The sequence below is a fragment of the Leucopleurus acutus genome, assembly GCF_964270905.1.
Source record: "Leucopleurus acutus genome assembly, chromosome: 20".
Taxonomy (NCBI): Eukaryota; Metazoa; Chordata; class Mammalia; order Artiodactyla; family Delphinidae; genus Leucopleurus; species Leucopleurus acutus.
The window spans coordinates 41775966-41795969 of NC_139162.1; the positions used below are offsets into that span (position 1 = coordinate 41775966).

The window sequence follows — 20004 nt, forward strand, 5'->3', positions numbered from 1 at the left end:
GAGCAGAGACCTGGAGCAAGTGAGGCAATGAATCATGCTTGTAGTATTCCAAGCAGTGGGAACAGTGAATGCAAAGGCCTTGAGTCCAGAGTGTGCTTGGAGTGCTCAAGAAACAATCCCAATCCCAGAGATTCTGATTCAGGAGGCCTGGGGGACGGGTAGGAGGAACATTTTAGCAACATGCTAGTGATTCTCACTCACACAGACTTCTGACCCTCATTTTGCAGACCCGGGCTTCGTTTCTCTCTTCTGTAAGAAGGAGGTTTGCGGTGGGATAACAGCACCCGATTGGACAGATGTTTGTTTCTTTGGCTTCAGTAAGGGAGCCCTCAGCGTCCCTCACCCCACCTCACAGCAGCCTTTTGCTTGTCCGCTTGCATTTTCTTTCTCCTTTTCTTCGTTCTCTTTTCAAATTTCTTTCCTTTTTTATTTTTCTCTTTATTCCTGTTTTCCTCTGTTCCCACCACGGCCCCCCCTTTCCTTCTCCTTTTCTTTTAATCTCTTCTTCCTTGACCAAGTGTTGTCCCAAGCTACCGTCACCGTGGGCATCAGGGTTCCCCTGTCTGAATCCTTTTAGAGGTCTGGAAGGGGACTCCACTTATCAACCTAAGGGTGATATACACAGAGTGCGTGTGTCTATCTGTAAGTACAGGCAAGTTCCCGCAGATGGCAGGGGTAGGACTGAGGGGAGCAGGGTCGGCCGGCAGGGGAAGTGGGGGAAGGGCACGGACCAGGTTGGGGAGGGGTGTGGGGTGGGCAGACTTCGCGGAGACCCACCCCTGCAGCTCGACAGCGGAGTGCCTTCCACCTTCTCCCAGGCGCCTCCTCCTGACCGGCACATGGTGGAGCTAGGATGGGATGTCGTGGCAGCCAAAGCCTCCGAGACAGCTCCTGCCGGGGTCCGCCTCCCACAGGACGGGTTTGAGAACCACCCGGCGCAGATCCGAGAGAGGATTGCCGGCCGGGGTGAGCACTTTCCGCCACCTGCGCTTAGAACTTCACTGCGGTTCGCGGAGATTAAAGCGCGGAAGGCATTTTGCCCATTGAGGCCTCCGTAGCGAGGGGGCGAGGCCCGGAAGGGAGCAGGATGGCGACGCTGGATAGAGACAGCGACGAGGATTTGGTCAGCTATGGGACGGGCCTGGAGCTGCTGGAAGAAGGTGCGGGCTAGATTTGTCGCCGGGGCCTGTGGAAAACAGGCCGGGGGTCCAGGATTCGGGGCAAAAACGCACAACCCTGTGCCAGATCTTGTCTGGCACCGGGGGAAAGGCTCGCCTGCTACGGGCTCTGGGAGAGGCGTGGACTGTGTTTGCGGGGTGCTCACGTTTTGCAGGGACGGATGGGAGGCCCGGAGGGATGGGAAGAAGAAGGATGACAAACAGGCTCGTGTGAGAGCGGGGATAGGGGAAGAGCGGTGGTCAGGCAATGTTTTTCCTAGGAGAGGACGTTTGAGCTCAGCCTTGAAACAGAGAAAGGAAGCAACCGTACGAAGATTTGGGGGGAGAGCATTTCAGGCGAAGCGAACAGCAAGTGCAAAGGCTCTGAAGTCGGAGCCAGTGTGGCAAATTGAGGGACAGGCAGGACTGATGTGGGTGGAGCAGACAGCACCAGGGGGAGGCTGGTAGAAGATGATGGCAGAGGGAGAGGCGGGGGTTGAGTCTTAGTTGGTATGGTCAGGGAGTTTGGATTTTAATACTAAGTGTAGAAGAGTCATGGGGGAGGGGGTTACACAAAGGAGGGATGTATATTTTTCAGATTATTCTGTCCTCGATTTTGAGGGTAGGCGGGTTGGAGGTGGGCAGGAGTGAAGCAGGGAGATGAGCAAAAAGAGGCCAGGCGATGATAGTGGCGGTGGTTAAGTAGTGGTGAGTTGAGATGTGCTTTGAAAGCAGAGCTGACCCTACTCGCTGGTGGAATGTGGGGGTGAGTGCAAGATGAAGCAAGATTCTCCCCTGTGTTTCTGGTCTGATTCACTTAATGACTTGATTTGTTTCGTAAAGTATGTATTGGATGGCTAGTAAGGTCTGATGGCAGTGCTAGCCCTGTGGGAAAGACAAAGGAAGTTTGGTGGGCTAGGAGTTATTTGCAGACTCTCCTTTTTTTCTACCCTGACCACATCGTGTCAGGTTGGTTGTCCTTCTGAGACGTTGCCACTGATTACCCTCTTATGCTCTACAAACAGTTCTAATCATTAGAAACTTCTGCCAGATGCTGGCCCTGTTCCTACTGTCTGCTTACAGAAGACAGAGAAATGCTAGTCTCCTGAAAGCTTCTTATGTGTTTAAAGACACCCCTTGCATTTTCTCTAAGACATCTCTGTACCACACTCAGTTTTCTAATAAATTAAGCTTAAAGTCCCCTCAACCCTAATTTGTCAGAGCTTTCTTCAAGCATGGGACCAGAGTGTGGGTAGACTGGGGCCGTTATTAGTATGTCCTTCATTTTAGACTGTGTTTCTTCACCACAATCTAAGCTCACATTAGCTTTATTAGCAAACACATCATCCCATAGTCTCAAGGAACTGGTTGACAAAAATTCTTAATTTGAGGGGTTTCAAATCTAGTTGAGAACAAAAGTATGAGGTTCACAAGTGCTAAAATATGTGATGCAGAGAGGAAATAACCTACAGAAGCTAACAGGGAAACCTGAGAAGGCAGGATGGGACCCCTTGAAAACTGGTTAGAATTTAGGTATGCAGGAAGAGGACAGGGTTAAACATGCATGGGTGGAGGTTATTACAGCCCTGCCAAGCAGGAGTTTGTGTCATTTCTATATTTCTGGTCTCACAGTTGTTTCCTTGTGAAGTGACATATTGTAAGTCATCAACTATTTGACCTATATTTTTCTAATTCTTCCTGTTTTGTTGGTGTACAAAATCTGTGATGAAGCCTAATGGTCTAGCCAGGCTCTTGAAGTAGAATGGACTTTTTTTCCAGCCCCCCCCCCAGCCTAAAATTATCCTTTAACTTCTCAGTACTAGGAGTTTTTGAGGATTAATCCATTGTTTCCTAAGCACTTTGAAGTTAAAACACACTCTGACTACATTTTACAATATAACATACTAGACCAATAATCACTTTTACCTCCTACTTTGAAGTTCTAGTGACAGGTTAGACAAACATTGGTAGAGGAGGGACTCCATTACTTAATTAAAGTTGCTAGCCCTGACAGAAAGTTTTATTGGGTAAGAGAGTGGCTGATCTGTTACCCACAGACTCATAGACACATAGGCCCTCTGGCCTGGAAGGAAGGTGCCTCAGTGCTTATCTAATCTTCCCTTAGATACATTCACTTGACTGTAGAGTTCTCCTCATCGCCTGCTCATCCTGCACTCAGATTAATTTAGGACCATTTTCTTCTTCCTTGATGTTGTGACTCTCCCACTTAAAACTATCTGTGGCTCCCAGTCACCCACAGGACATACCACAGACCCTGCAGCACTGTGTTGCAGGTCCGCTGCGCTATCTGCCCTTTTGGTTCCATCTTCCGTGCATTCCCTGTCCTCCAGTCAGACTAGACTACTTTCTCAAACATCTGACCTTCCCCTTTTCCACCTCCTGTTTCCCGTTTACTGATGGAATTAATGCCTCTGTGGGGAATTGTGTCCCTACGTGCAGCTGTCAAATGCTCATGCCTCTGGGTGACTCTGATGTTGTGGACCTTGAACATTGTCAGAACAGTTCCTATACATGCAGGTCTCCTCCGCTGGGCTCGGAGTGCCCTGGGAACAGGGACGGAGTTGTATTCAGTTTTCCACACCCAGCATCTAGAACAGGGCTGCTTCCATGGAAAGGCCCTCAGTAAACTTCTGGTGGGGAGCAAGTAAAGGACAGAATGGGTTGTGTCCCTGACTTGGAGGCAGAGTTGAGATCTGATCTCAGCTTTGTGCTTATTAGCTGTGGACCTTAGAGCACTTACTTAATCAGAGCCTCCTTATCAGGGTATGATAAATGGGATAATACTGTTAGTAACAATAACTATAATAGGGCCTGGCTAAAATGCCACTTCCTCCCTGGAGTTTTCCTGTGCTGTGGTTAGAGGCGGCGCCTCCTCCTCAGGAGCCCTGTGGGACCTGGTCAGCCACACTGCTTGGCCCTCGTCATCTGCTGTCCGGTTCTACCTAGTTGTCTGCAGATCTTATCTCCCCTTTCAGCTCAGGAGTACCTGGAGAACAGAGCAAGTACAGAACCTCACATTGGCAGGACCTGTCATCTCTCCCCTTAACCCAGAGGTTCTCAACCAGGGATGAACTTGCCCCCCCAGGGGACATTTGGCAATGTCTGGAGACATTTTTGGTCGTCATGCTTTTTCGGGATGGGGGCGTTACTGGCATCTAGTGTAACAGGCTAGGGATGCTGCCAACCGCTGTACAAGACAACTAAGAATTGTCCAGTACGAACTGTCAATAGTGCTGAGGTTGAGGAACTCCACCTTAGCCAGGAATCATGCCAGGTGCACGTGCAGTAAAGGAGCATGTGTACTGTATTTTCTAAGAAATGGTGAAAGTCTTGGACTGTGGGACCTGAGTTGTAACTCAGTTCTTTAGAATGAAATGAAATTGTAGTGATATTAACCAAGCTTTGCTATGGCCAGGGACTGTGCTCAGTTCTCGTGGTTTTTAATCCTTGGCACCATCCTACAAGGTGACTTCGGTTATTATCCTAATTTTATAGTTGTGGAGACTGAGGCTTAGAGAGATCAAAAAACTTGCCTATAATCACACAGCTAGCAAGTAGGAGGGCAGAGGGATTTGAACCCAGATCTCCTGTCTTCGGAACCCTCTTGATTACCCTGCTGTGGGTTATATTCTAGAAATGACCTAAAGCCTCCATAAGCTACAAGTAAGAATTTAGGACTATGAGGCTAGACATTTCTTTACGTTTTGTTCCACTATCCAGAAGTAGTAACTGGCTTAATTATTGAAGTAACAGGTATACATGGGCTTTAGGATACATCTTACCTACTGTATGTACTACTATTACTATAACAGCAATAGCAGCTAGGGGACTTCCCTGGTGGCCCAGTGGTAAAGAATCCGCCTTACAATTCAGGGAACTCAGGTTCGATCCCTGCTCAGGGAACTAAGATCCCACATGCCGCGGGACAACTAAGCCCGAGCACCACAGCTACTGAGCTTGTGCACCTCAACGAGAGAGCCCGTGTGCCGCAAACTACAGAGCCCACGTGCCCTGGAGCCCTGTGCCACAACTAGAGAAGAGAAAACCTGCATGCCACAACTAGAGAGAAGCCTGTGTGCCTCAACAAAAGACCCCACATGCTGCAACGATGATCCTCGTGTGCTGCAACTAAGACCCTACGCAGCCAAAAAAAATAATAAAAAAATACATAAATAAAATTTAAAAAAGAGCAGCTAGTACTTTAAATATGTTTATTGAGGGTCCCTCTTTTTGTTAAGCACTTTACAGGCATTATCTGATCCAATTTGCATAACAACTCTATGAAATAGATATTACTATTAATGTTCCATTTTACAGATGAGGAAATCGAGGCACAGAGAGGCTAAGATGACCATCGTCCCTAGTAAAGGTGATCAAAGTGCTAGTAAGGGTGGGCTTAGCTTTAAAATCCAGAGTGCCATGACTCTCAACCCCAAGCGCTTAACTACTGTCTAACTTGCTTTCAGTAGTGAATGTTTGAAAATAACTTGCTGGTTACTTTTTGTTTTAAATAGATTCAGAAATTTTAATTAGAACTGATAAAATGAGGCAGTAATTTGTGTCATGAAACTTGAAACCTAAGGAAATTCTAAGTTCTTTTTCGCTGGTGTTATTTAGCACCCCAGCCCTTTTCAGCCAAGTAAGTAAAGGAATAAGCTTAAAGAACAGTAATTATGACATCAGGAGAGTCCCAGAAATAAGGAAACTCAAGATTTGGGGAAAATGGGCGATACCAATGGAAAAAGTCTGGAGTCGGGGATGCTGTGAATTTCTAGAAGAGATACAGAAGTGTGTCCCTTGCCGTAAACCTCTGCACACCATGTGCCACCCCAGCAGCTTGCCTACTTTACTGCCAGCAGATTTCACCTCCATCTCTGAACCCTTCGCCCAGTAATTCAGTTTTCATAATGGAATTTAGTGGGAAAAGCAGGCCATTTTTGCTAAAACATTTCTAATATAAACGAGATGTTTTCTAAACTACATCAGCTACTAAGGTCTAGGAATAGCAACTTAATTAAACTTGTTATATTTGAAGTTACAAGAAGTGAACAATGCATTAGGTTAAAGAAATGTTCTTTTCCTTAAATCCTCTCTAACCCACCATCACCTTCTGTCCCATTCAAAATATTATTTTTTCAGGCGAGAGACCAAAGAAACCAATTCCTCTTCAGGATCAGACTGTCAGAGACGAAAAAGGAAGGTATAAACGATTTCATGGAGCCTTCAGTGGAGGTTTCTCTGCTGGTTACTTCAACACCGTTGGTTCAAAAGAAGGTAGGATTTTCCTACTTGTAGCTACTATATCGCTAAAGCAAATGATTGAAATACCGTAGGAGTTTTGCTCCCCTCCCTCACCTCTCCCTTTTAAAAAAACTTTAAAAAACATTTTAGTACATACACTGTAGTCTTTTGTGTTCTTTGAATGTTTGCAACGTTTCCAGAGACAACTTATGTGTTGTTCATTGATTATAACCTGAAGGTGAGAGAGTTTTCTTTGACTTTAAAGAAAAAAAATAGATACGTCATAACCAAATGATTAAATGATAATAAGGACTTCTGTCTTATGCTGTATCTTGCCACACACTCAGTGCTCTCACACAGGTTCACTCAGGGCCTAAGGAGGGCAGGTGTCCCAGCTGTTTTGTGGCTGAGGACCCTGCGGGTCCCAACACGGGGTTCCACAGCATCACTTGTCAGTATATGTTCTCCACCTGGAGAAAAGTCAGTCAAATTTTTCACATTATGCAGTATAATAAATTCTGTATTGTTTAAAGTAATATATGTTGGGAATTCCCTGGCAGGCTTCCACTGCAGGGGGCACGGGTTCAATCCCCGGCCGGGGAACTAAGATCCCGCATGCTGCGCAGCACAGCAAAAAAAAAAAAAAAAAAAAAAAAGTATGTTTTTAAAAACATTTTAACACAGAAACTGGAAGAAAATGGCTTATGTATATCAAATACGAATGAAGATGACTGATTAACTCACATAGCAGTTATTAAGAGCAAGATGAGCCAGATCTTTCGTATATATTTTTAAAAGTAACTCATACATAACAATGATAGTAGGGACTTCTCTAGTGATCCAGTGGTAAAGAATCCGCCTTACAGTGCAGGGGGACGCGGGTTCGATCCCTGGTCAGGAAGCTAAGATCCCACATGCCATGGGGCAACTAAGGCCGCATACCACAACTACAGAGCCCACGCGCCCTGGAGTCCATGCGCCACAACTAGAGAGAAGCCCACGCACCACAACGAAAGATCCCACATGCGGAAACTAACACCCAGTGCAGCCAAAAATAAATAAATAAAAATCTAAGAAAAATGACTGTAGTAAAATAAAGATGAAAAACAATACAAGAAAGGGGTGGGGGAAGGCATGTAAGAAAAATAATTAGGGTAAATAAGATGGTTAAAGTTCAGTATCCAGAATGTATAAAGATCAGTTCAATGAGCAAATGATCAAAGTATTTGAACAGTTTACTCCAGAGGAGATAGAAATGCTACGTGGAATATTCAGCCTTATTATTAAGAAAAGCAAAGTAAGGTAACTAAGGCACTATTAAAGTAGCGTGCTTATTAAAATGTTAAAAATGGCAGTAGAATTTGTGAAGAAAGAAGTACACGGATACATTGCTGATTGTTATAATTATGGCTGTGCTGTATATTATAATTGAAAAGTAAGACCAGCTCAAATGATTAGTCATCACAAGTAGACTATGATATGTTAACACACTGGAATATCTCTTTACCATTAAGAGTGACAGATTCAGGTCCTGTGCAGATACAGGGCAAAGATACAGGGCAAAGACATCCAAAGTGGAGGAAGGTGCTGGGCCAGGGTATCGCCTGGAAGAGCTGGTCTTCACTGTCCTGGGGTTTCTCCCAAGTTGGCCTACAAGGCTGCTCTACCCACCTACCAAGAATAGGTCTGCCCCATACTCCTCAGCTCCCCGAGACTCTGGTTGGAAGTCAGAAGGAGGTGTGCCACTCTTAGAGAAAACTAAAAAAGTGTATCTTAGAGGGTTACAGATACATTTGACCTCTGGGGCATTTTCTCCACAGCACATGCTTGGTTACCGTGGGTGGGGTACAGGGGTGTTAGTTATAGGACTCAGGTATTTGATGGAATTGGGGGCCTAGTATGGTCATCGCCTGCCCTTAGACTAGCCAGGTTGAATCCTTTCATGGCTGACTAATGCACCCTGACATACTGTTTCTTTGATATGTTAGTATGTTGGTGTATATTGCTGTCCTGGTGGTCTCAGAGTGGTCCTGCCTTATAAGGTGACCTTGCATCTTTTTGCTGAGATCTGCTTGTGTTCCTTTCACAGTTTAACTTTCAATGTATCGTTTTATTTCTCTTGGTTGCAAATTCTTATGGGGAAACCTTACTGTATCCACTGAGTTCTGACAACAGGGCGTATGGGGGTTAATAAGAAGTTTGTGTGGACTAATTGTGTCTATGTGAGCAGTGAGATGAGAAATAGCTAAGAGTTTGTAGTTATTGGAGGTTTCAGATCCGCATGTGTTACTTAATTATTTAGTTATAAACCAAAATACCATCTGGGATTGTAATGTTCTAAACGCTTTTCTTTCAAGGATGGACACCCTCTTCCTTTGTGTCTTCACGACAGAACAGAGCAGACAAATCTGTTTTTGGTCCCGAAGATTTTATGGATGAAGAGGTGGGTGTGCAGAACTTTAGCTGCCAGCTAGCCGGTGAGATGTGGGTGATTGGTTGCTGTAGCACCTTCTCTCTCCCCAGAAAGTTCAGTGTACGATTTCCTCTTTGTTTGTAAGACTATCATTTTGGTATTTGGACTCCATAGTGCCCTGTACATCAGTGGATTCTTGTTCATTGGCATAGTGCCTTAACTGGCTGGTGCCAGTTTCTAAAGTCAAAAGTGTAAGGGGGGACTTCCCTGGTGGTGCAGTGGTTAAGAATCCCCCTGCCAATGCAGGGGACACAGGTTCGATCCCTGGTCCAGGAAGATCCCACATGCCGCGGAGCAACTAAGTCCGTGTGCCACCACTACTGAGCCTGTGCTCTAGAGCCCGTGTGAGTCACAATGGCTGAGCCCATGTGCCACAACTACTGAAGCCCGTGCGCCTAGAGCCCATGCTCTGCAACGAGAGAAGCCACCGCAATGAGAAGCCCGCATACTACAATGAAGAGTAGCCCCCGTTCACCACAACTAGAGAAAGCCTGCGCGCAGCAACGAAGACCCAACATAGCCAAAAAAAAAAAAAAGACTGTAAGGGGAAGGTCATATACAGGTAAATTTACTTGAAAAAGCCCCAACTGCCCCAAAAGTGCAGTGTCTGTCAAGCTGAGTCCACAGCCTCCCATGGTGACTCTTTTTTAAAAAAAAATATTCCAGCATAATTAAAACTTTTTTTAAATTTTATATTGGAGTATAGTTGATTAACAATGTTGTGTTGTGTTAGTTTCAGGTGTACAACAAAGTGATTCAGTTATACATATATGTGTATCTATTCTTTTTCAAGTTCTTTTCCTATTTAGGTTACTACAGAATATTAGGTAGCGTTCCCTGTGCTATACAGTAGGTCCTTGTTGGTTATCTCTTTTAAATATAGCAGTGTGTACACGTCAATCCCAAACTCTCAATCTATCCTTCCCCCTCCCCTTCCCCCTTGGTAATCATAAGTTCGTTCTCTAAGTCACAGTGACTCTCACGCACACTGCAGTTTAAGGAGGAGTGAGTGACTAGACTAGAGAAAGGAGTGAAAGGAAGCCCTGTGCAGGTATCTGGGCACCTCATTAAAGTGACTATGACCACCGCTTCTTAGGGGTAAACGGTGGGGGGTTTCTAAAGTGGTGCTACTGGCCTGCAGCTTGGGCTACATTTTCTGGTAAAATTAAGCCTCTCTTACCTTAAAACCTAGTCATGGGTTCATTTGTGATAAAGATTAAGTAAAATACTTACCTGAGCATGTTTTAGGCTGCAGGTAAGTGGCAAGGGGTGGTCCCCTTCCTGTTTGACTAGCAGAATCTATGAGGTAACATATCTCATGGAACAAGAAGTCCAGATGTCAGCAAGGCCCCAGGCTCTCAGGTAGCTTCTGCACGTCAGCTTGTCCTTCCACGACCTCACCTCACTGTTGCAAGGTGGCCACAGTAGTTCCAGTGGCACATCCGGGATGACATTATCCAGTGGGGAGGAGGACTTTCTTCTTGGAATCTTTCCTTGAGAGCAGAGAAGCCATTTGGTGGATTTTCCCTCACATCGGCTCCAGTGAATTGTTCTACAAGCTCGTTCTTAAAGCAGTCCCTGGTGAGGAAAATGGCATCAGAATGACTGGCTTAGACAAGATGTGAACCCCACTCCCTAACCCTCCCCTGCCCCAACACATCCCCCCCGAGGGACATCACTCCTGAAGGGCATGGTGGCACAGAGCCAGGCCAGTGCCTGGACAGCATCAGGGCTCCGTGGGGAGAGTGGAAGGGTCTGTGGCTGCTGGACAGGCAGCGGATGGTACTTAACTCTAAGCCTGGCACAGAGGTGCTCCCGAATGCTTGCTGACTGTGCCTCCAAGACCTTTTCCGCCTTCACACTGACCTTTGAGGTACTGTCCAAGAAGAACAAAGAACAGAGCACTTACTTCCTGTTTTCCTAGCTTGGCAGTGCCTGTTGTGCTTCACTGAGTGGCCACTGTCATGCCCCTGTCCTTGGGCACTGGCCTTAGCTTATCCAAAGTCAGGGTGTAAATCAGCTGCTCTGCTGATGCCTAACTCAATTTCATAGTTTTAACTTTTTTTTTTTTAAGTAATAAAGCTGTGTAATGTATCATGTTTAATCACTTTCCAAATAATGTAAGTAATTCTGTTTGAATTTTTTTTTTTTAAGGATCTTAGTGAATTTGGGATAGCACCTAAAGCGATTGTTACCACAGATGATTTTGCTTCTAAAACCAAAGATCGAATACGCGAAAAGGCCAGGCAGTTAGCAGCAGCTACTGCCCCTATTCCTGGTGCCACTTTGCTTGATGACCTCATAACACCAGCAAAGTAAGAAGAATTTAATTCGGACTTTTCTGATCTTGGCATCACTGCCTTGCATATGTGTGATGATCTTACTTAGGGATAGTTTGGTTGCAAGTAGGAGAAGCCCTTTCAGCCTAGCTTGAGTACAAAAGGGGGTTTTGCCAAAAGGACCTTGCGCTGTTACCACATGGAGTGCTCTAGAGCTCCAGGCACTAGCTGTGTTAGTGGGGCTCATGGCAGCTGGAGAGCTATTAGGAACTGGGGTGACTTCCCTCCCACCCCCTGCCTCACAAGCCTTAAGGGCTCTCTCCTCATTCTGCCCTCTTTCTGCATACTTCTTTGTTCTGCTCCTGGGTATGTGGCCTGTTGTGGCAGCCTCAGGCCATCATGGTTTCCCAGGCCACATGCTTGGCATCTATGTGCCCATCGCAAAGGCCTGGGAGAGGGGGCATCTGATCAGCTTCCCCAGGTCCAGTCAGCTGTGGTGGGAACAGCAGGGCCATGCAGTTCTAATAGGGATGGGGGAAAGGGCTGAGGCATGACAGGTATATGAGCTGCTTATTTCCTACTGTTCGTTAGTGTTTTAAAAGAAGTTCATTTTCAATGCCTTGATATCCTAGGTTATCTGTTGGTTTTGAATTGCTAAGAAAAATGGGTTGGAAAGAAGGACAAGGAATTGGTCCTCGAGTAAAGAGAAGACCACGCCGACAGAAATCTGGTACGTGTACTGATTGTCATTAATTCTACAGCAGACTTTTTGATGACTACATGTTTCTAGAAGTAAGATTGCTGGGTCAAGCGGTGTGCACGTATTTTAAGGGTTTTTTGTGTGTAATTTACAATAAATTTCTGGAAGGATTGTACTAGTTTACCTTCCCACCAGCAGCATATGAAAGTTCTTGTTTCCTACTTTTGCCAAAACTGTGTTATAGCTTAACATGATTATTTTCTGTTGTTCCGGTCGCTTGGTCTCCCCAGCCAGACTGTGAACTCTTGGAGGCAGCAGTACTTTCTTTCGGGTTCTCAGTGGTTCTGGGCAGTAGTGGTTACTCACCATGTGCATCGTTGCCAGAGTGCAGGTGGGGCAGGGGCTGGTGGAAAACAATCCCTGAGTGGTCAGTGTCCGACCCTAAAGCTGTAGCGTCTTTTCCAGGCTCAGCCGTCTACCGCTGAAGAGTGTCAGTGAATCAGGTTTCTATAACTTTAGTCACCTCTGACTAACGCATTTGAAATCTCTTTTATAGATCCTGGAGTAAAAATCTATGGCTGTGCGTTACCCCCTGGAGGCTCTGAAGGATCTGAGGTATCGTATGGGATGATTGACCTTCCGTTTGGCCCAGTAGCACCTGTTACTTTATGAGCGTGAAATTTAGGTTCGGAAAATTTTAGGAATCAGTCATCACATTATAGGGAAATACCCATACCCTAAAAATGTCCTCATTATGTCAGATAGTGTATTTAGCAACCTGCCAGCCCCATAGATGTCCCAAGTCTGTTCAGATTCTTAATATGGAGTTGTTTGTCAGAAATAGGTTCACAAACTAGAAAACAAACTTATGGTTAGCAAAGGGGATAGCAGTGGGGGCCAAGGGGGAGAGATAAATCGGGACTTTGAGATTAACATATACCTACGACCATATATAAAATACGTAACCAACAAGGACCTACTGTATAGCACAGGGAACTATATTCAATATCTTGAAATAACCTATAATGGAAAAGAATCTGGAAAAGAATATATATATATATATATATATAAAAAACTGAATCATTTTGCTGTGCACCTGAAATTAACACAACATTGTAAATCAACTATACTTCAATTAAAAAAAGGTTAAAAAAATGGAGTTGTTCTTGTTAGTATCATTTGTTCAGGGACTTGATTTCCTCATTTGTAATAGTGGAAACGAAAGTATGGTAATTGTTCTGTTTGGAATTAATCACTGCATTTGAAAATAGTATCTTACAGGCTTTACACCAGGCAGTGACTCACCTTCATTCCATTTTGAAACACTGAAAATAGGATGAAGATGATGACTACTTGCCAGAAAATGTGACCTTTGCACCCAAAGATGTCACACCTGTGGATTTCACACCTAAAGATAATGTACATGGACTGGCTTACAAGGGCCTGGATCCCCACCAAGCACTGTTTGGAACTTCAAGAGAACACGTTAGTCTCTTTGGTGGACCCGAAGGTGCCAACAATCTTCTTGGAGATGTTGGAGTGAATAAAGGAAGAAAATTGGGAATTTCAGGCCAGGTAAAAGTGTTTCTGTTTTATAAACAGGGAACCATTGACAAATGAGAATTCTTGCTGTATTATATTAGCCCCATAGTAAGCACTCATTATCCATTGACTAAATGAAGACCTTAAAGTGGTTGTATTGTCCTTAGGAGCTTGTCCGAAGACATGTAAAGCACACTGTCCTAATTTGAATATGTGTTCCTGAGACCCTGTGACCTAATGTGCCCCGGGGAGTTTGTGTGTGAGGAGTGAGGACTGCTTTCCCACACCCTGCGGGGCTGAGCAGAAAACCACACTCACCTCTTTGATTTAGTTAATAGTTGAATTACAATCTGCCTTTCCAAGTTCAGGTCCAAGTTGTACTACCTCTCCGACTCTTTCCTAGTGCTGCAAGCCCTAAGTCAGGAACCTGGGTGTAAGTTTCACTTTTTACCAAGGGGCCTTGGTAAAAAGACTTGCTTTTTACCTTTGAGGAGATGGAGAGCTTTTCCTGATTGCCTGTCTTCTCAAATTGATTCAGAGTCTCTTTCCTAGAATAAGTTCAGAGGATGGTTACTTTGTCATTTCATTTGTACCTTTTCTTTCCTTCACATGTTTTTTTTCCAATCCTTTTAACAAAAAGTGATATTTGTTCTTCGCCATTTCCCACAAAGATTAGGAGTTCTTCTAGCAGCCGTTAGAGTAGCGGCGGTCTTCAGACCCTGGTCACCAGCACTGGCACCAGACCATGTTGTTCAGTAGATGAACATTCTGCCTTTCTCCTTTTGGAGGCCCCATTTCTCCCCCTGCACTGCTGCTTGAGTGTCTTCTCCACTCCTCTTCCTGCACTAAGACCCAGACCCCTGGCTGCTGCTGAGTCTGGAGGACAGCTGCAGTGCTGGAGGCATGACATTCACTTCTGGTCATTGTTTTCCAAAAGACTTGGATACTTGTGTTAATCTGGGGCTCCCATTCGCTTCTCTCATGGTGATCTTGAAGTGCTAATGTGGTCTGATCAGTCACATCCTTATAGTAGCCTTATCCTTCAGTGCAGGCAGGCATATGCTAACACCTATAATGGCTCAGTGTGAAATCTTGCTTTTGAAGGCTTTTGGTGTAGGTGCCCTGGAAGAGGAAGACGATGATATCTATGCCACGGAAACTCTATCCAAGTACGATACCATTTTGAAGGATGAGGAGCCTGGAGATGGACTATATGGCTGGACAGCACCCAGGCAATATAAAAATCAGAAAGGTAATTCCATGGACCCGCAACCGACGGTAGACCAAGTGTTGGGACATTAGCCTCCGTGGAGCAGGGAGTTGTTGGTCAAAGATGCAGAGCGAGGAACAAGTGGGGATAAGAGAGTCCTGTTGTGGGAAGTAAGACAGAAGTGGGATTTAGACCAGTTCAAGGCCAAAGCCAACTGTCAAGACAGTCAAGTGGGGAGGAGGGAGGGGCCTGGAATCAGGGAAGGAGCAAGTGTGTGGACACGTGCTTGCTCGTGTTGCAGGTCAGAGCTGACAGTACGCCAGAAGGACGCACTGCCAGCTCAAGGAACTGGGCAGGTAGCCAAAGGAGGTCAACTGAGGCAGCAGGTCAGGAGGTCAGGCATGGGGACCAGGTGGTAGGCACACAGAGAGCCTGCTGCAAGATGGAGATTGGTGCCCAGCTCATCTCATCACTTAAACTTATCTGGTTCCTAAGGGGCTCTTGCTGAGCTAGGAGATGAACATCTCTTGACACACCTGGAATTTCAAGTCAGAGTCTTATAGTGATTCAGTGGTTCTAAGTAGGATTTCAGTTTTTCTTTCCAGAAAAGATATAGGAAGGAGTCAGTAGGTATTAATGGCACGTGATTTTGATTCATTCAGACCTGGATTTGAATCTTAGCTCTCAATCAGACCCAGATTCGAATCCCAGCTCTCTACTGCCCAGCTTCATGACCATGGGCAAGGCTTGTAGCCTCTCTGGGCGTCATTTGTAAAGTGAGGATAAAATCCACTCCGGGGGTCATTGTGAAGATTAAATGGCATCACAGGTTTGGCATAGTATGCCTCAAAGACTGAATAAATGGCGCCTACTGTAACAACCACTTAAAGTAAGGAGGTGAGAGTTCAGATAAAAGAATCTATTTAGATGTTTTTAGCTATAGTCAGATCAAGTTTGATCTAACTCTTATAAAATACATCTAAATAATCTAAGCATCACTCCCCAAAATGATGCCAATTTTACATTTCTAGAAGAGAAAAAAGCGGGTGAGAAACAGTCTTTAGTTTGCTTAATGGCTGTGAGCACAGACTGTGAAGAGAGATTCCCTGGGCTCCCATCCTGGCTCTCCCCATTTATCAGCTGTGACTTTAGGCAGGCTCTTCAACCTCTCTATGCCTCAGCGTCCTTGCCTGGGCAATGGGCACGGCAATGGCTTACCTATCCCATGGAAATTTAATGTGTGTAAAGGGCTTAGAACGTGCCTGGCACACAGCAAGCACTCTGCAAGTGTGAGCGGCCTCTGTCACCATCGCCACGAAAAGAATCCAGGGTTTTACACGAGGTGCTGGGCGGGTGTGCACCCAGACGTTAGTAGATGTTACCTCTGGGTGGGAACTAGGCTACTTTTATTTTCTTCCTTTTGCTCACCTATATTTTCAGATTTTTCTACTAAGACTATGTATTGTTTTTATAACTTAAAAGAAGATATATAATATTAAATTAACGTTATATTAATTAATATTATAGATTATATTAACGTATTAGTTATTACACTAACTATATCAACATACTAACACACATACTATATTACTAACGTTAATATAATGTATTAATTTATAATAATTACTAACCTATAATAAATATACATATTTAAATCTGCCTTCTCAGCCACATCTTTGGCTTTTCCTTTGTATAACACCTTTGCCCTGGCTGATTAATCCCAGCCTTCCCGCATCAAGCCTGGGTTGGTGCCTCCCTCTGAGGTCCCCACCCTCTGCTCACGGCCTCTCTGCCACAGTTCCCTCTCCTACCCTTAGGGTCACAACATCTATAGTTTTGACCTTACGGTTTTTCACTGAGTGAATCTATACGTAATCAGTCTCCACGGCTGATTTTTAAATTGTTCTTGTTTTTTTTTCCATGATAAGTAGGGCTATAGTATTCTCATGGCTCTCTCTTTGTAGATATTTGTTTATTTCTTCATAAAGGTGAAATTGCTGGGGTTTTTTTAAAAAATAAATTTATTTCTTTAGTTTTGGCTGCGCTGGGTCTTCGTTGCTGCCTGCAGGCTTTCTCTAGTTGTGGTGAGCGGGGGCTACTCTTCATTGCAGTGCGCGGGCTTCCCATTGCAGTGGCTTCTCTTGTTGCAGAGCACAGGCTGTAGGGGTGAGGGCTTCAGTAGTTGTGGCACGCGGGCCATAGAGCTCGCGGGCTTCAGTAGTTGTGGCACACGGGCTTAGTTGCTCCGCGGCATGTGGCATCCTCCCAGACCAGGGATCAAACCCGTGTCCCCTGCATTGGCAGGCGGATTCTTAACCACTGTGCCACCAGGGAAGTCCCAGATTGCTGGGTTTTAAAAGAATACAAAATTCTAAGAATGTAATTTAATCCTATATTACCCTACAGAATTTTAGGGACTTCCAGAAGCTGGTCCAAAAGTTCTACGTCAGTTGAAGTGCAAAGAATGAGATTGTGGGGAGGGTAGTTACAGGGCAGTGCTGCATTATAAGTGGCTGAAAACCTCAGTGCCACCTGCCCTGCGGGCAGCCGTGCCTGCTTCAGGGTTCAACACCAAGCTTGTGTAAGTGCTGGTGGTCATGTAGCATGCATGGGCTTTTGGCAACAGAAAATTCAGTTCATGCATATGGATTTTCGACATAACCTCTATGTGCAGAAAATCCTTGAGAATCAAAGGGGTTGTCTCCACAACCAATAGATCATCCCTGGCTGCAAGTTAGAGGGCGTTAGTCATATCCTGAATTAGTGACCTTTTATCTCTTGTTAGAATTTCAGTTGAGAAAAAGACAAAAGCACCTTTTAATTGGTCCCACAGTTAGATTACAGGCTGACCTGGTTGTATTGCCTTTTGTGTCTTACTTGGATGGTTGCTACAGAAATTGGGAGGTCATGTCCCCATGGTTCTTCACCTAGTTTTAGAAATGACTCTTCCAAAGTTATTTTTATTTTTATCCATACTTGTTCTCTTGATGGTTTTTCTTGAGATCTTTTACTCTACAGAGTATATTCTTTGGTGCCCCTTAGCATAGGACCTTACATACTTTTTCTGAATAACGATGTTGAGGTGCCATTGTTACCTGGACAGCCTAATCAGCGGTGTGGTCTGGGCTGCCAGTCACTGAGTCAACAGAGGTGTGAGGGCTTTACATGCCATTCTTTCCTCCCTTTTACTGATTGCAACTATGACATGTAGTGTTTATATTCTCGGAGATAAAAAACTGAGGTCTTTTGTCTTATTCTAAGTTTCTCTGCCTCTGGAATTAATCAAATGACATCATTTTGTAGAATCAGAGAAAGAGCTTCGCTACGTTGGCAAAATTTTGGATGGATTTTCCTTGGCTTCTAAACCTTTATCTTCTAAGAAAGTAAGATTTTTCTTTTTTTTTTTTTTTTAAATGATTTAGCACTTAAAGTATTTGCTGCTGTGTAATCTGAGTTATTCTATTAACAATTGAAAAGATAAGTAAATTCTGCTAACAGCAAGCAACAGTCTGGTTACTAGTGATTATCCAGGGAGACACATTCTGCATTGGAAATGTCAGTCAGTAGCCACATCGTGTTCAAAACATCTAACTGCCGATCTTTTAAATCCGAACTTCAAGTGAGTGGTTATTTCCATTAAGGAAGAATTACATTAGAAGCTGGTGGGAGAAGGGAATTGATCTAATCCTAGGGGCAATGTAACTTAAAGAAAATTTCAAAGAGCCATGTCAGCCCATGGTCCCAGCTCCTCCTGGGCGCCGTGAGCCCATTAGCTGCTGTGGGCAGGGCTCCCTGGGCTCCTTGCCTGCGCCAAGCGGAAGCTGGGAACGTGTGGGTCGAGTCCTGGGGAGAACTCCTCATGCCTTTGCAGGTAGTTCTGTTTCTGTGAGCGTTTTTACAGCTTTGGCCACGGGGCTCTTGAACACCCAACAGAGTCACGTGCTCACAGGTTAGCATGGGTGCTGGTAGCTCAGGAGGGGTGCCTGGCCGTTTGCCTCCTTGGCGTCCTTGTTTTAGATTGTTCCACACTTTAATGGGCTTTTGATTTTAACTCAGCAAACGTTTGTTCAGTACCTCTGTGGCTTGGCCTGTGGTTCTCCAGAAGCAGGGAGGCCAGGAGCAGCGCAGCCTGAGAAACCATATACGTTATTACAGCAGCTTTGATTTGTTTAGTCGTGATAGTTAATGTGTTGTAACAGAGAGCAGAATATGTTCAGAACAGTGTTGGGCACATAGTCAGCCGCTCTTATTTACCAGAAATGTCATATTATGTCAAAGGAGAATGTGAGTTTTTTACATGTATGAAAAGGGAGCATAAAAATGGTTAAGTACTCATTCAGCTTAGGACTCAAGGGTAAATAGAACTGTTTAAATAAGTCTTGGCCCCCAAGTAGCTCCTGCTCATCGAGGGTGCCAGACAGACAAATCCACTGTCGTGGCAGAGCGTGTAAATGGAGATATGGGCACTGGAGGTTCCTCGCTGGCATAGGGCTTTGGGTGTGAACAATTCAGAGCAGGGCTGTGTTCCCTGAGCCTTTCACAGAGAGACAGGTTTTCTAATATGTGGCTAAAAACCCAGCCTTTGGATCCAGAGGCAACACAGAGCAGTGATTTAGCAGAGGGATTGAAATGCTTTGAATCCGATGGCGGATATTAAGAAGAGTCATGTGTATACACCCCTCCTATCTGCCATGCTCCTGTGGGTTTTTTTGTGTCATGGTAACACGAGAGTGTTTGCTGGCTGACTTGGGAGTTAACGTTTTCCAGAGAAGGCGGTCAGGCTAAGATGATAAAAAATGAGGTTTCCTAACAATGATAATAGCACTCTTTCATGACGTTCATTGGACCAGGTGCTCACCCCAGGCTGCACTTTACAACCACCTGGGAAGCTTGGGAAACTCCGACTGCAGCCGACTTTTCTGTGGTGTGGGACACAGGCATCAGCATTGTTAAACCTCTTGAGTGAGCGCTGTGTGCGTCTGGGGCTGAGAACCACAGCCAGAGAGTGTTCAGTGCCTCACTGGTTACAGAGCTCAGAATTCCAGGTGGCTGAAAAATCTAGAAAACAGATTAGATAGGACGGTCCATAAATATGTGTTTGTTAGACCAAGAGCAAGGGAGACCATTTAGAGCAATAATTTAAAAATATCTAATACTTTCTTTTAGCTTATCTGTTCTACCATCATTGATACCTGAATTTCCCAAATGTATTTCAATTTCACTTCAGTCAGCTTTTGAATGAAAAATACCTTGGACCAAAAAGAAGGCCAGAAACTCCAATTTGGAACTGAAACATAACCAGAAAAAGAATTCTGAATTTATTTATTAAAAAAAAGTTTTTTTTAAACCTAATGTGATTTTTTTAAATTAATTAATTAAGT

The 20004-nt window shown here is 44.7% G+C and overlaps 1 protein-coding gene across 2 annotated transcripts in view; it reads left to right on the forward strand.

Moving 5' to 3' along the window:
- Nucleotides 1–1060: 1060 nt before the first annotated feature.
- The window catches only part of GPATCH1 (G-patch domain containing 1), a gene marked incomplete at its 5' end in the record, with an annotated part of 43733 nt that continues 24789 nt past the window's right edge, over nt 1061–20004 (forward strand). The window contains 9 exons of one of the 2 annotated variants that reach the window (XM_082861990.1): nt 1061–1160; nt 6318–6452; nt 8777–8862; nt 11047–11207; nt 11804–11901; nt 12428–12486; nt 13207–13446; nt 14518–14665; nt 17927–18006. In XM_082861990.1, the coding sequence (XP_082718116.1) occupies nt 1088–1160; nt 6318–6452; nt 8777–8862; nt 11047–11207; nt 11804–11901; nt 12428–12486; nt 13207–13446; nt 14518–14665; nt 17927–18006 (1080 nt within the window). The remainder of the gene's footprint in view (nt 1161–6317; nt 6453–8776; nt 8863–11046; nt 11208–11803; nt 11902–12427; nt 12487–13206; nt 13447–14517; nt 14666–17926; nt 18007–20004) is intronic. The other variant, XM_082861989.1, reaches the window with a different exon arrangement.